The 16,465-nt window shown below is 37.2% G+C and overlaps 2 protein-coding genes across 3 annotated transcripts; one reads left to right on the forward strand and one right to left on the reverse strand.

Annotated features, from left to right (window-relative positions):
- Window positions 1-4,653: 4,653 nt before the first annotated feature.
- On the reverse strand, window positions 4,654-7,009 carry LOC112294699 (COP9 signalosome complex subunit 6-like). 2 transcript variants are annotated; one of them, XR_002973449.3, is made up of 5 exons: window positions 6,703-7,009; window positions 6,038-6,206; window positions 5,755-5,848; window positions 5,383-5,444; window positions 4,654-5,004 (listed from the first exon to the last, which is right to left on the reverse strand). XR_002973449.3 is itself a non-coding variant. In XM_073540376.2 (4 exons), the coding sequence occupies exons 2-4, from the start codon at window positions 5,843-5,845 to the stop codon at window positions 4,993-4,995; spliced, it is 165 nt and encodes a 54-aa protein (XP_073396477.1). In that variant the 5' UTR covers window positions 5,846-5,848; window positions 6,038-6,086; the 3' UTR covers window positions 4,844-4,992. The 2 variants fall into 2 exon arrangements, 1 of the variants encoding a protein (XP_073396477.1); XM_073540376.2 differs by lacking the exon at window positions 6,703-7,009 and having other exon boundaries at window positions 4,844-5,004; window positions 6,038-6,086.
- Window positions 7,010-7,627: 618 nt separating this feature from the next.
- Window positions 7,628-14,352, forward strand: LOC112294698 (DEAD-box ATP-dependent RNA helicase 13). The gene is made up of 13 exons (XM_024545450.3): window positions 7,628-8,053; window positions 8,500-9,165; window positions 9,433-9,689; window positions 9,862-10,050; window positions 10,362-10,538; window positions 11,055-11,701; window positions 11,904-12,084; window positions 12,307-12,429; window positions 12,661-12,777; window positions 13,076-13,183; window positions 13,401-13,541; window positions 13,662-13,727; window positions 13,887-14,352. The coding sequence occupies exons 1-13, from the start codon at window positions 7,882-7,884 to the stop codon at window positions 14,190-14,192; spliced, it is 3,150 nt and encodes a 1,049-aa protein (XP_024401218.1). The 5' UTR covers window positions 7,628-7,881; the 3' UTR covers window positions 14,193-14,352.
- The last annotated feature ends 2,113 nt before the right edge of the window (window positions 14,353-16,465 follow it).

A 16,465-nucleotide genomic window follows, 5' to 3' on the forward strand; every position in this document is an offset into this window, starting at 1 on the left:
TTAAATATTTTAAAATTTCACCATAATGTAAATCACCAAAAAGTTTTTTTAATATATTTTTTAAAGCTATGGAATAATAATAAAAATAATTACGTATTTAACTCAAGAGAATTGCTGGTTTTTTAAAAGAAAAAAACTCGTGCAAGAAATATTCACATATATAAGCTGTGTATGAGCAACTTCAAGGAGTCATTATTATTCTACTACCAACATTGAGATAGATACAAAAAAGTATAAACAATACAAAAGTTATTTCTTATAAACTATTAAGATATTAAATTTGCGTCTAAATTTATGTTATATATATTATATATATATAAATAAATTTACATTAATATTTAAAAAACATAGAAAATAGCTTAAAATTTTAATAACTTTTTTGAAGTATCTTTAAAAGCAGTTAAATAGAATGGATAAGTTTTTGCATCTAAAAAAAAATAAAAAAAAATAAAAACTGAAACACAATAAAATTTATATAATCCATCAAATAGATAGATTATATTTTAATTTAAAAATAACCATAAATTAATGTAAGCAGAGATTCATAAAGAAATGTATATTTGGGCAGATTTGAGGTTGAAGTAGATCATAGAAGAGTGGATTTAGGAGTGGTGCATTGTAGATTTGAAATCAAATTAGAGAGTTATAGATTTGGGAGTAAAGCAGAGTTTATTTGGCGGAGGTTGGATCTATATTTTACTAACAATGGGTTGATTTAAGAAAAATGTAAATTAATTTAATATTTTCCTCTAAATATAGTGATTAAATAAAATTACTTGATAGAGATAAAATTTATGTGGGTCCATTTTCAGAACATAGATATGTTGCATTTTTTATTATTTATACATGTTTATCAATATTTGAAACTAAAAAAATATTCATTAAGTTTTATATGACATCAAAATTAGTTAAAATAAAATAAAATAAAATAAAATATTATAGTTATAAATATATCAACAATAATAATATTGATGTGTCAGTGATAGTAGTGTATTGTAATTCATGAACTTATTGTATTTTTCTATAAGCAATTACTGATTACATTGTAATACATGTGAATTTTTTTGTTAGGTACATAATTAAACATCACTTTGACTATTTCATGCTACATATTTTATTAAAATCTTATTCAAACAAATATGTAATTATATAGTAACTAATATTCCTAGTAATAACATTATAATTTAGACTTAATATTAAAAATTACATGTTAATTTAAATTTTATTTTTTAAATTTAAATTAAACAGATTAAGTTATGATTTGAATACCTTTGTGTTTTTTAAGTTAAAGATAAAATAAATATAATAATGGTTTTATTTACTTTTGAATATTGAAAGTATTATGTAAAACATGTTATGCATGTTTGATTTACACATTGCCTCAAATACACAAATTTTCAAATCTTATTTGTGCTTCTAAATTTTTTTTATTTGAACTTAAATTCCCATATTTTAGCATCTATTATCTGTACTAGCTTTTATCAAATTTTTATATATTTAATTTCTAGCCAATCCAAAAATAGATTTTGCATATACATATTCCACTACTTATACCCATTAAGTATATTGGATGCATTGACATCTATAAGTGTGGCATACCACAAATTTAACATGCAGAAGTAGAACATAAATAAACTTATTTTTTCAAACCAATTTTTAACTAAAAGTTTCAAATATATGACCTATACAATTTATAATATTTTTTTAACAATGAATAAAACATATTAGAATTTCCTTACTTTCATTACCAAATATAAATGTAAATACGAATTTTCCCCTAATTGCAGATGATTTTCTTCTAATTACGCATAAAATTTGTATTTAAATTATAAATTATTATTTATTTTAATATGTACATATTAAAGTGTAGTTTCACATGCCAATTTTTATTATATGAAAAAAAAAATACTAATATATAAAATAAAGGAATTGGGTTCTTAAAAACTGAAGAAAATATTTTTGAAAATAACTCAATCAAAAAATAATGTTCTTTTAAGGTTATTTACTGCCAATATAAACAAATATACTATGTAATTTCAGTGGACAATGACTTCTCACATATGTGTTGTAAAAGTTATAAATTGAGAGGGATGTTTTTGCTAAAATTTACTGAACTTAAGAAAATTATACATACTTGAGAGATCTGTAAGGTTTTTAAGAGATAAAAAAGAAAGAAGAAAATAGAAAAAAAGAACCAAATTGGATATCTAAAGTAGTTACTTGTAGAAGTCAATAGGCTTCTTATGCTAAGTGCACTAGATTTATTTCACATTTTACATGTAAAAGTCAATAGGCTTGTAATGATAGATGCACTAGATTTATTTTAAATCTTACATGTAAAAGTCAATAGATTTGGTATGACATGTCCTCTTGACTTATTTCACATCTTACAATAGCACTTGTTATAATAGATGCACTAGACTTATTCCACATCATCGCATGATGTTGTGCAAAGAAGTGATCCTTTGTAAACAATCCATCAAGACTTCAACATTTGTATCACCATCTTGTATATGTGGATTGGATCAAATCCCACATTATACACATTGTAATCTAGCTATACATGGTACAAAAAAAAAAGAAAAAAAAACAAACAAACAAAACACACTCTAGTTTTACACACCTTTTAGCCGAAACTAATGAGGTGCCCTCAATGGCCCACGTAGCAACACCCCAGGACAAAAGGAAAGGTTAAGAGGGGGGGCAGGAAAAAAACAAAAAAAATGGGTGGATCCCATTTCCAAGCAATCTCAGTGCAACGGTGAAATTATGTTGTATTGGATAGTATCATGTTGGGTTTTGTTGCAAAGCTGCTGTAATTGAGGAAAGTCTGTGCCTGAAGGGGAGGTGTGTGAAAACCAATCCCCACTCAAGAGACGTGGCATTTTTCACCTACAATTGGACCAACAACATGGTTGAGAGAGCTTTTTCATAATTCTTGGTCCAGATGCACACGCCTCTGTGTTCCTCAGCCTTTTTGTTAGCTTGTGCGGAAATCAGATACCAATTGAAAATGGTTCTCTAGCTCTTTTTGCTGCTCTCTTTTCTTGTCTTTCTCCTGGGGCAAAATCCTTTTGGTGCACATTTTGTCATGTCTGAGAAACGCTACAACTGCATACAGTCAAAACACACTTGCAGGTTATCAGCCCCATCCACCTGGGCCTGATCCCATGGCAAATACTGGTCTTGCCATTCTGAGGAAGCAACTAAAATAGGGCTCCCACCAAGCTTGGCATGCTGGAGTTCCAGTTTTGAAGTTTTCACACTGGGATGCTCTTGGCATCACAGGTTAAGGGAAAAGCAGTTGGTGGGATGGCAGGGTTGTGGCCCACATTCATGCATGGGAGTGAGGGCTTCTAGTGACAGACTAATTTGCAATGTCATGTTGCGCACAAACACTAAAATTGAAGGTATGTAGATTCATCGCACAGACCAATTGGAGTTTGAGGTTTTACTTGGCTGTTGTAGCATTCATGATGGGATATAGGGACGATTAAATACAATTCTTTTGAAAAAACTAAGAAACTCTAGAACCAAATTGATGCGATTCTGCGGTTTTGAACTTGAATATACCAAAAAGTACAATGAATGGTAATGTGTGCACTCACTCACGTTTCCCTATTTTGGCCTGAACTAGTCCAAGAACAAATTTGATGAACGCGAGTTGAGGATCCTCTTCCTGCTAGCACAACATGGGTTAACACGATGAGGAAGGCCAAACCTGGCAAGTGAACGGTATTGCATGGCGTGGAGGATGCCCTGTAGCTTGTGAGTCGAGAGGAATGCCGCACTTACAGCATTACAAAAGGTCGAAGAAACGCAGCAACAGTGGGAATAGAGCTCAAGGAATTAGACCAGACAATCTAGAGTAACCGAGGCTGCACAGTTCGTCCTGTGGGCCATAGCAATGCTGCTCTGTCCCAGTCGGTCGCATGGACTGTGCACACAGCAAATCGAAGTCGCTAGAGTGGAGAAATTGACAGTGACTTTGTAAAAAAGGGATGGTAACAAGGGGCCACTGGCGATACGATTCAGCCACCGAGGCACCGAGATCCTGCAGTGACACAAATATCTGGATTACGCTGTTGCTCTCAATGCTACGGCCCACTTATGAACGTACTCCTACAGTGGGGACTTTAAGTTCTCTGACATTCTTGAGCAAGTCACGACCACCTCTCGAAATGAAGCCATTCAGAAAATCACGTCACCATAGCCTCAAACAAAGCATCTGTGCATCTACTACTGTGACAAGATGCTCTCCTCATTCCATGCGCGACCAATATTGAGGACACAGCACATGAAAAGTAACGATTCACTAAAAGTACATCGTTGAGTCGATACTGTTATTAAACGGAGCTTCCAGAGATCCAAGCCATTTTCGAAGCAGTAAACTTCTCAACCTGTGCCGAACGAGTGTTTTAAAGAGACGGCGGTCATAGATTACCGTGGATTCGCTGCGTGAACTGTAGTAAATGGTGTACCACGACAAACTTCAAACTGGACCCATCCTCATTGTTGTAACGACATATAATGCTATCGATGAACACTTCAATCCTCAACGACAATATGTGGGGCTCGAATTAACAACAGCCTCAAATCAACCAGCCAAAGGATATACGAATCACTAGAATATGGAAACTGCTTTATGCCATGTAACGGAAATACTCTGAAGCTCAATGGCAATCAGATTCTTGCTTTGAGAGGAGAATATCGCATGTCAAACCTGTTTCGTGTCTAAAACCATACCCATGATACCTTCCTGAAGCTGGTATCTTCAATTGGGTAAAGAAATATGCATCACATCTATAATCACCTTCATTACAGAGAGTAGTTGCTCGCACATTCTATCCTGCTGAAGACATACAAAGTCTGCCTGTATCTTAGCATTGGTCCATATACAAATTCTGGCCAGTTTCAACAACTCAAATGAAAGTAGTCCCTCCACCCCACCGGTTTTGCTTGTCATAAGCTACGTTGAATTTGTCCACCAACTCATTGATAGTACTGCATAAAATAGGAACAATTCATTCCATAAGTCGACATATGACGATAAAAAAAATGAACATTACCAGAACTGAATTGGATTTTGTCCTGGTCGGTCATACTTTAAATAATAAACATAAGCCCGCTGATCGCTCTCAGATTAATAATTATAACTGTAAAAAATCAAAATAATATAATAAAATGCATTAATTTGCTTGATAGAATATAGAAAACAAGCAAGGTTACTGAAAGGGATTATTCGTTGCGTTGCAGCAGAGCTCCCGTCAGAAGGCTTTACATGAGCCACGTGATCCACTGGTATTCTCAGACATCCCATGATCAAACCACATGTGAAAAAAAGAGCCTAACAGATAACTGATGGACAGAGAAAAGCCGTACCTCTATAGTATAATTTGCGTTAACAAAAATAAGGGAAGGAGATTCATCAATCACGGGTAATTCTGCAAGGCCATGCCAAGAAAGAAAGGCCAAAACGAAATTAGATTAAATTAAATGAAATTGGAATGAATTCAACAATCGAACGAAGAGAGTTGAGAAGGGATTGTCAATAATGCTTGAACATTCCCTATGCTTGGTGCAAAAATATCTCGCACTGAAAATTCCAAACTAAATCTTTCGAGAGACAGTTTCCCCCATATCGTACGCTTGAATGCAACCACTAGTTGCTAAGAGATCAGATATTCTAGCCAAAAAAACTTCGCTGAATTGGTATTGCAAACGCATGTATGCTCACAGCACAGAGCAACCCACCGCTTTCGAAAGTACTGATAAGGAGGTCTTTCTGTGCGTGGTTGATAGCAGGGCTCAGCAGTACATACACTGGACTCTCATCAATGTCCATGAACTGGCATACAGAGAGAAAACACGTCAGGTTCCTTGACCTAGTCAAAATACTTATAGGGACAATACTTGCAATGGGGACTAAATAGTTCCTCAATACTTGTCTTCGCCAATACTAACACAACATGACAACGCGAGCACAACTCGAATTCATCAGATAAAGGACGATACAGAGATTTGTAAGAGTTATTACCGCTGAAGAAACGATTAGGGATGCATGAAATTCTCATTTCATTTACTTGTATAGATTTCTTGAGACTCCCAAACTCTTACGGCTTTATGAATATGCATGTACGAGTCCAGGACATCACTACCAGTTGAGTAGCAGCCCAGTATGTCATACTTGGGGAAGACCTTCTTGTCTGTTGGCACCAAATCAAAAACATTCAAGCTTCCAACAAACTAGTTCATTTAAAGCTTCAGAATCGGATGTTCAATTTCGAGGCGTACGAAAGTCCGCCCTAATGCTTCTGAACATGCCCGTAGAATACAACATAACTATTTAGTGTTCGTTGTAGAATTCGCTGATTCATGGGATGCGCCTTCATTTTGCGTGAGAGCTTACTTAAAAGAGGCTGTAATAACGGATACTATTAACCGAAACCATCTAACAGCGAGTATAAGGCCAGTAATGTATATAGCACAGGAAGTTCATAAGTTCTGTTTCTATAATGTAGACTACCTTCAGACCAGACGCAGGTCAAAAGCAGTAGGTTAAAATTTCCAAGTGTGCAGCAACACAAGTTTCTCCAAAACAAATCAGAATGACCAAACCAATCATAACATGACACATAGGCTTGGGAACTTTGGAGAAGATAATAAAAAAATAAAAAATAAAACATAAAATATTCAACTCACATTGCAGATGCTTAACCTCGAGAAATTCGCGACACAGCTCCCCTGCTACCAGGTCGTAAAGAAGCTCAAAACTATTGAAAATCCCAACGGTACGCCCCACTAGCACCCCTAACACACAGCCATAAACCCGAGGTGGACAACTAGCATCCCCAATCTGCGCCATAATCCGGGTATGATGATCGGAGATGCTAACAATCAGCAGAGGGTGCAACTTGAAGGTCAATCCACTGCTTGACGAAATCTCTCACCCTCTCTCTCTCTCTCTCACTCTGAGCACGAGTCTCCAGACCTCGCGTCTCGCCCTGAACTAAAAGGACGGTGGATTGACGATTCAATCTGCAATCTAGGCTCCAATTCACATTCATGAAAAATGTCACGAACCGTAGTCCTCCAAAGATCCTCCACGCAATTCTCCGATACCAACCTCCACGCTGTCACGAATCCATTAAACCAACCCCTAAATTCTCAAATTACGCCAACGTCAAAGACGAAGCGCTTGACTAAATTTAGCCCACTCATCCACCTCTTTGATGATAATATTCGGTTTGCACAGCAACGGGCACAAGAGGCAGTAGTCGCGGAATGCGTAAATCCTCGCAAAGCTTAACTAACCCAGTTCAGGGAACTCACACTCTCTTCACGACGACGACGACAACGCACGCACGCAGTTCAAGCCCCGACAAGTTCGCCGTCGCCGTAACCTAGATCCTACGATCTAACAATATTCTTAGATCATGCTCCATAATTATCCGAAAGAGTAGATCTCTAAATTCCTATCTTCGCAAACTGAATTTATTACATCAATTATCTTCATTAGAAAACTAAAGTGGTGATGTATACTAGAAGAAGAGTTTACTCTTAAAATCTACGAACGAACAAATTGGCCTTCAAGCCGCCAGGCCGAGAAGCGAGTTGGTTGAAGGGCTTCATCCGGAGCTGTTGTGTGAATTGAAGCTCGCAAGGATTCATTCGCTGAATGTTGTTGATTCAATTTTCATGACTCTGAAGTTCATCAGAAGTCGTTAGGAGCGTGCGTTGATTTGGTTTTTTTGAGGGGGTAGGTCCCGAGTAGCGCAGAATTTCACTGCGGAGGATGTAGGATTAGGAGTTTGAAGAGCAGAGGCGCAGGTTCCCCTGACGGTGGTGGTGGTGGTTTTTGGAGGACCAGTGAGGATTGAGATGGGGAAGTTGAGCAAGAAGGGCTCCGGAGAGGGCGAGAGCAAGCTGAAGAAGAGGAAGAGGCCCGCCGGTGCAAAGGGATCCCGGGATGCAGTGTGGGGGAATTCTCTTGCCTGGAAAAATGTCACTCCGAATGATCCATTGTCGATCCTTATTGGCAGCGACGAGGGAGGTGCGCTCGTGTCACCGTTACTGGCTCTTGATTGCCTGTTAGCCTTGTTTGAAGATGCGTTGAAGAGTTCCGAATTGACACCCCGTGGTGGTATTAGGTCAGGGTTTAGCGTACAATGGTTTTGGTTTGTGTTTAGGGTTTTCCACGTGTTGCCTTGGGGCTGTGGTAGTGCTTGTTGGAGATTATTGGGCTTAGTTAGCTTTTTGTTTGGTTAATTTTGTGCTGCATCAATGGCGAGCTTGTTATGCTCCTTCACAGTTGATGCCATGGTCAAGTTCTCGTGGCGCTTGCAGGCAACGTTGTGGTTCGGCTTTTAGTTCGGATTTGGTTGCGGTTATTGGTTTTTAAAGCGCCGAGTTTTCTCGACGCGCAATTATAAATTACGGCTGATCTCTGGTCAATGGTCAGGTTTTTCTAAGGTTTATGCATTTGTGGTATGAATACAGGGTTTATGTCACTTGAAGAGATTGATGGGGATGTATTTGTCGGTACGACTGAGGAGGGTGGTCTGCTCGGTGCGATACCAGAAGCCAATGCAAAGTCCGAAAAGAAAATTAAGAAAAGAACTAAGAAGGAATTAGATTCTAAGAAAGCTGTCGAGTCAAGTGAGCTTGTTGAGGGGCTTACCTTGCCATCTGAACGAGATGATGCAATTGTTCCATCTGATGGGAGCACTCCAGGATCTTTGTCTCGATCTAGTGCCGGGAATGAGAAAAGGAAGCAAAAGAAGAAGAAAAAAAAAGAGAAAAAACTTAAAGTAGGTAAGAATGCAGAGGTTGATGGTTCCTCAAATGTAGAGAACTTTGAGACAAAAGAAGATAATTCCAAAGTAGACGTGCCACCGTCTAAGAAGAATTCGTCTAAAGTAGACAGCAAGTCGTTGTTTGTAATGGGACCTGTAATCAATACTATTGCGGGGGACACTGACGGGAGCGCGCCCAAGGATGTTAGAGAGGTTGTAACTGACATTGAAACTAAGAACGCCAAGGACAGTACGGCCGTAACAAAAGTCACACTCAAGAACATCAAAGAGGATGGCTCAGGAAAGAAAGTCAAGCTTGGTTCCAAAGCGAGGAGACTTCTTCGGTTGCAAAAGCAGCAGGAACAGAACGGTGCCAATCATTTCCTGGTTTTTTCAATTTTCAATTTTTATTTTTATGTTCTTTTGTGTTCCTGGCATGTATATGGATCCTTGTTCATATTCAGAAACCTTTAATCTGAAGGTTTTATCAATTGTACTTTTTCAAAAAAGTAGCATAAACTAATTACGTGGGCTCTTGAACATTGTCACTTGAGGGTGTTGGAGTTGGAGAGATTAGCCGCTGCATGCATTAGACTTTCATTAACATCTTATTGACACTAGCTAAGGTTTTTATCAGGGGTCGACGGAAAACAGGGTCATGTCAATGAGGATAAAATCTCTGAAGCGGATATGCGTAAACGTGAAGATATGGAAATAGAGAGGTTAGAAAATACACCTTCTATTGAAGCCGATGACATAGAGGAAATCGACATGTCGGCATGGGCTCAACTAAGGCTTAATCCTCTTCTAATGAGGGCTTTAATGAAGTTAAAATTTTCGAAGCCAACTCATATTCAGGAGAAATGTATTGCTGCTGCTGCTTACCAGGGAAAGGTGTGCTGCCCAATTTTTAATATTGCATGAATTTGTCTATGCGCCTGTCAGTTTCCCCTCATGGAAAGCAGTTGGGTCTGAGATTGATTGTGCTTTCTCTCCACGTTCTGCATCCTAATTTTATGCGGTTTTTTGCATGAGCTTAGATTTATACCTTGATATGGATGTTCAGGATGTCATTGGTGCTGCTGAGACAGGATCGGGAAAGACTCTTGCATTTGGCCTTCCAATACTACAACGGCTTCTGGATGATCATGAAAAGATTCAAAGGAAATCAGGTTTTGACAAGGCTAGCAAGAAACAATCTGGAGGTCCCTTGCGTGCTCTCATCGTTACTCCTACAAGAGAACTTGCATTGCAGGTGCGCACTTATTAAAAGCCATTATTTACGATTAGAACACTTTTTCGGGTGCTTACTGTTTCCAAGGTTTCTGAAAGCAAATGTTTCCGGAATAGGAGCCGACGGTGGTTGTGCTAGGTTTGTTGGGTTGGATTTTTGAACTGCTGCCGGTATCAGCTGGAAACCTCATTGTATTTTTCGATCTGAAAGCTCATTACTCTCAAAAATGATATTCTAGAGGAAAAATCCGTTTATCAATTAGTATTTTTAGGTCATTTCTCTTTTTCTAGTTGCTTAAGTGGCGTTAACTCTGATTTGCGGCCTTGTGGCAGGTGTGCGATCATTTGAGAGCAGCGGCTCAATTCACAAATTTCAATGTTGTGCCCATAGTTGGGGGAATGGCCCTTCAAAAGCAACAGCGTCTTCTGAGATACCAGCCACAGATAGTGGTCGGGACACCTGGACGTTTGTGGGAGCTTATGAGTGCCGGTGAAGCACATCTTCTTGATGTAAGTTTTCATTTTGTATGACTATCAGTTAGTTTGGGAGGACATCAGGAAAAAGACATCTAGAGGCAATCGTCATTTTTTCCCTTGCTAACATAGTATTATTAATAATTGTCCACCTGTTTAGCTATGATCTATGAGCAGGTGGATATAGTTCACTTGTAGTATGTCGCAATACAGATATCCAATGCTGGAATGTTGTGTAAATGCAAAAAAATTAGACGCTTGGGAATTTTTGTATGAATGTTTGGTGCGGAATTTGTCTTGTACAAACCGTTTTGGTGTATGGCCTGCGAGTAGTCATAAAAGAGAATGATGTTTGGTCATAGGTTTTCAATTGATTTACTCTTGACACTCGTTGTAGTCTTTTTATATGATGTTTTCATTTTTGAACCTAAGTGCTCTTTCGCTTCACATAACAAGTCTCTTAGTTGAGTATGAGAGGAAGAGAAAGGGTTTTTTAGCCCTTCGGCGCTTGTCTTGCTGTGTTAACCATGTTTGTTACCTCGTGGGATGTAGCTGGCACAACTATCATTCTTTGTCCTGGATGAGGCCGATCGTATGGTAGAAAGAGGTCATTTCAAGGAACTTCAGTCGATCATGGATATGCTTCCGAAGACTGGACGTGAACCTGCTGCAGATGATGAAAAGCCGCTTCAACGACGTAAAAGGAGAAGAGAAACCCCCAAAGAAAACGAGGAAGAGCAAGGAGATGATCCTGAAGAAGACGAAAATGTTGAGGTGTATCCAGACTCTGATGATGATAATGTTGAAGAAACCAACAGCGAGAATGGAGATGGAGAAGGAGATGGAGATGAAGATGAAGAAGATGGAGATGAAGAACAAGATGTGGATGGTGAGCAAGGAGATGAAGATCAGTCAAAACCAGCAGAAGATACAACCATGAAGGAAGATTTTACCGAAACAATTGTTATAGAACCAGTGAAGAAGCGGCAAACGTTAGTATTTTCGGCCACATTGTCACTTCCCCCTGGTTTTAAGAAGAAGCTAAAGAGGGGCTTTTTTAATGACAAGAGTACATCAAAGAAGAACGAGTATTCAGTGGCATCTCTTATACAAAGGGCGGCAATGAGAGACAATGCAGTGATAATTGATCTCACTACCAAAGACGTCCTTGCAAGAAAGCTTGAAGAATCAGTGATACAGTAAGTTGCCACTTTCATGATGTTGTGATGTTTTGAGTTTGTTTTAATTGACGTTTTTAACAGGAACACGGAACTTTTGAGCTAGTCTATAGTGTATTTGGTATGGAATTTTTCTCCTAGCTTCTCGTTGTTGAACATCCGGCGGTTATGAAATAAAATACTTGCTGCAGCTCTGTCATTGATGTCTTTAAGTTCTGTGAAGGTGTCGCGATGAAGAGAAGGATGCGTATCTTTATTACATATTGAAGGTACATGGTTGTGGACGAACTTTGGTGTTCTGCACATCCATTGCAGCTCTTCGGCATGTAACCGCGATTCTTCGACTTTTACAAGTTTCTGTCTGGCCGCTGCATGCTCAAATGCAACAGAAGCAGCGACTCAAGGTAACAAATCTTCTTTCATTTTCTTCGTTTGAAATTCTACTTTTAAATCGATCGAAACAGAACTTGCAGTTTGACTTCATGTTAGCAGTACTTGTTTCGTAGTTCACATCAATGCATTTGCAAGTAGTTATCAATTTTATTGAAGCACACCTATTTTGTTTGTTCATCTGATATTTTTGCTGCTTTTCCATTACTAATGAGAAATTTGGTGCACTCAACCAGGCAATGGATAGATTCAAATCTGCTGATGATTGCGTGATGGTAGCAACAGATGTCGCAGCTCGAGGACTTGATGTGACTGGTATTCGAACTGTGATTCATTATCAACTGCCTCACTCTGCTGAGGTAAACTTGTGCTTATAGTGTTCCATATATGTCTGCTACTGTTGATTGCTGAGGCAATTTTTTCCTGCACAGGGTTTATCTATCATAGCAATCACTACATAACATTGCAAACATATAAGTAGTATTTTTCTATTCATTGTTTTGTTGTCATTATTTAATTAAGTCTGAAGTGACGAGTAAGTGGGTCGTGTCACATTTTTAGTTATTTACGCGTTATTACCACACCTGCAGATGTATGTTCACAGAAGTGGGAGAACTGCACGTGCAGATACTGATGGTTGCAGTATTGCTATTATTTCTCCATCAGATCGTGCAAAGTACAACACCCTGTGTCGCAACCTCGACAAGGTATGCGTGCAGTATGTTTTGATCCCTACTCTCTACGAACCGTTACATGTCAGTACGAATTATTGCAGTTCTAAATGCTTAAGTTTACAATGCTAGTATTTTCTGCTTTTTTTCTACCCTTGTAACAATACCTAGTATGGGTGTTAGGTAGCCCTCATCTCTGATCTTATACTTACGTCGAAAAAAATTGATTACCTTTAGAGTCCTGGTCTAGTTTCTCGGACGCATCTAGCACAAATTTATGCGTTGTTGGGTGCTATCAGAGTTTGATTGCTCTTTGTGGATGATTTGTGTGCAGACAAATGGATTGCCATCTTTTCCGATAGATGTGACCTATATTCCAGCAGTTTTGAAGCGAGTTAGTTTAGCATTCCAGGTTGACAGAGTGCTGCGCAAACATCAGCAGGTATATTGTTGGCTTTGAGTTTGAATTCAGTATGCCCAATATGCATTGCAGAGTCATTGTAGTGCTAGGTCGGTTTATCAGGCTGCACTGAAGCTCCATCCAGTTTGCACTGTAATTCACTTTGAGAAAGAGAGAGAAGTTTAGTGCAGTTTGGCGACCTGAAGATCATGTCTTCACGCTTTATGAAAGCTAAAGTACGTGTTGATTCACTTGGCAGTTCAAAGCGAAACAGTCATGGGTCAAACGCAATGCCGAGGCTCTTGAACTTGATGTTGAAAATAGCGATGATGATGACGAGGCCTCAGTTAAGATGCCTGTGGAGAAGCGAGAGTTAATGAAAGTTCAAGCTTTGCAGCAGGTTAACACTACTTACAAACTATTTTTTTGATCTTCTTTGTAATTTCGTATTAATTCCAATAATAATCTGGTAGTAAGTGGAGGTTACTGGGAATTGACTTTCTTTTGACGTATTTAACAGGAGCTACAGGTGCTTTTAAATCAACCTCTGGAACCGAAGGCATTTTCCCGGCGATACGTTACGGGGGTATGTGTCCGTCCTGTGCCCCCTCCCTCTTTTTTGAGCTTTCGTATCATCTATTTTGTGTCGTTCCCCCCATTCATGTTCTTGCAAGTAAATTTGTCATATTTATTGCGTGTTTGAAAGTGGCTTCTTGTTCTGACATGTTTCTGTCGGATTGAGCAGTCAGGAGTCACTCCAGTGCTTGCGAAACAATTGAAGGAGTATACGGCCTCTAAGGTAACCTCAAAGACGACCAAGAAAAGTAGCAAGACACCTATTAGTACTGTAAACAGTGCATCCTCTAAAAGTAGGCTTCTTGTGATTGGACAAGAGGCAGTAGAACCTTTGGATGCCCTTCGTCGGTCAGCTGTACTGCAGACTTCGTCAAAAGCCATTTCTGTTACCGCTCCTAAGTCGAAAGGATTTCCCGGCGATTCCAAGGCCAAAGGCAGTTCTAGTGGTCCCAAGTCCAAGCGGCGCAGAAGATGAGATGCATCAAAACTCATTATCTCCACTTAACCAAATTTTGACACCATAGCTATTTAACCCTGTTTTTTTTAACTATTTGTTTCATGACCTTGGATTTTGAACAAAAATTCCTTGCGTCTCGTAATTTCACCAAGCTGACGCAGCAAAAACAATTTATCTATCAGGTTCAGTGTCGTCTTCATTGCTACATGGCATTTGGCGTTCTGTAAGCCAATTTTGACTGTTTCAATGTTGGATTCTAGAGAGCGGTTAGAATTTGCAATGATCAGCGTGCCATTTGCAATTACCCCTTGGACTTCGAGGCTGATGTCTAAGGCAAGACCTATTCTCCTGAAGGAGCTTCCTACGTTTCGCCTAGAGCGTGCACTTTGTGCTTGACCCATTGTGGGACCGTTCCCTCCTGAAGCATCTTGGTTCTGTTTCAGAGAGCCACTTAGAGCGGTCCTAATGTGTCTTTTTAGCTGGTACTCCACCGGTCTAGATCAGTTAACTCCATCTACATTTGTGGAGAAATATTTAAATAATGAATTCAAATAACTAAAGTAGTATATGTTAATAACCCAAAAATACTTGAAACAGGTTCTTTCAAATCACGAATTTAAATATGAATGCCAAAAACTAAATGCATAATATCATCTTAGGGTTTGTATTGATATCTTATTAGTTTTCAATCAGCAATATATTTACGTCAAATTGAACATTGTATTCTATGCCACACAATACAAGTTTGTATTTAACTGTAATTTATTTATAAACCTAAATTGCTTTATGTGCACCTTTGATTCTTCTTTATGATGAATAAATCTAATACATTATGTGTTGTTATTATAGTGGACTTATACTTTTCACAAATGTAATTTTAAGCATCAAAACTTTATGAAATTAAAACACCATCTTTTATTTATAGATTTATTAAAGCAAGGACTTTATTATTATTTTATGTATAAATTTTCTATAAAGGTATTATCTCAAATAAGTTCTATTATGGATTTGACTTCTAAACCTTCAAATAGGTATTTGTAAGAATATGACAATTTTTAGTAAAATATGAATGAATACATCACTGCATCTTCCTTACAAAATTTACCTCTATATAAGAAAATGGATTAATAAGTAATTTTTTCCATTAATAAGATCCAACTTATCATATCTCTTCTATATTTTAACTACAAAAAACTTACATTACACAGAGAATGTTAAATGAGCTTTTATAATTAAGTACATTATGAAATATCCTAAATGCATTTCTTGATCTTTCATAAACTTGAAAATGCACAAGGTATCTATCCACAAGTTTAAAGGCAATGATGGATTTGGTCTTTTGAACTCCTCATTGGCATGCTTTAGAGATCTTTTCATCAAATCTTTTATTTAATAGATCTTTACAATTTTTTACAATCTCAAATAATCCATTTCTAAAAATACTCTTATTATTTTAAACTTTTGTAGGTGAAGATTCTTCCATAAATTTTTAACACTATTATGGTAAAAAAATGGCTATAATAATTTTAAAAAGTTGTCATTCCTTCTTGAAGATATTACTACTAACTTTATTTCTTAGATTCTTATAATATTGCAACTTAGCATTCATTCAAAAAATAGGCATAAATAAAAATATTATTCTTATATACATACATGTACTTAGGAATAGAGATTATGCCAAAAATGTAAACTTTTGTATATATAAAATTAGATTAAAATATGAGCTTTGTGATATGATTTAATTTGATGATATTATTTTAATTTGCAAGTTGGTATTTTTAAAGAAAATCAACTATTTCTGCCTATTTCTCAGATTGCAATAGCAAAGACCACATTTAATAATGTAAAGTACAAATATGTTAATGCATACTTTGTTGAAAAATTCAAAATAGTCATGAAAAATATATAATCTCTTGCAATATATTAAGAAAATTTCAAATTTGAAAAATTAAAGTTATTAAAAAAAAAACTCAAAAAACATCAAATGCATTTTCTACCAAAAACAAATTTGTATTGGTCTTTGATGAAGTGAAGAACCAAAGTCAAATTGAAGGTGTTGTATCTATGAGTTTTTGTATGTTTAATAAAAGTACATTGATTGTGACAACTAAAGATAAGAAATCAATAAAGTCATGATCTATGATGATTCAAAAAATAAATATTGAAGAGCTTGATCAAGATTCAAGTTTAAAGTTATACATTACTCACTCTTACAAAGACTAATATAAATTGACTAATGAATTTTTTTTGAGGTTGAAAATAATATAAAAGCTTGCAATGGCCTACCTTAA

This window comes from Physcomitrium patens, chromosome 17, assembly GCF_059467195.1.
Source record: "Physcomitrium patens ecotype Gransden chromosome 17, ASM5946719v1, whole genome shotgun sequence".
NCBI classification, from domain to species: Eukaryota; Viridiplantae; Streptophyta; class Bryopsida; order Funariales; family Funariaceae; genus Physcomitrium; species Physcomitrium patens.

Coding starts and splice junctions, on each gene's coding strand:
- LOC112294698 (XM_024545450.3), top strand. CDS start 7,882: ATGGGGAAGTTGAGCAAGAAGGGCTCCGGAGAGGGCGAGAGCAAGCTG. Junction 10,051..10,361: donor CAAGAGAACTTGCATTGCAG/GTGCGCACTTAT, acceptor GCCTTGTGGCAG/GTGTGCGATCATTTGAGAGC. Junction 10,539..11,054: donor GTGAAGCACATCTTCTTGAT/GTAAGTTTTCAT, acceptor CGTGGGATGTAG/CTGGCACAACTATCATTCTT.
- LOC112294699 (XM_073540376.2), bottom strand. CDS start 5,845: ATGGACATTGATGAGAGTCCAGTGTATGTACTGCTGAGCCCTGCTATC. Junction 5,445..5,754: donor TATCAGTACTTTCGAAAGCG/GTGGGTTGCTCT, acceptor ATGGCCTTGCAG/AATTACCCGTGATTGATGAA.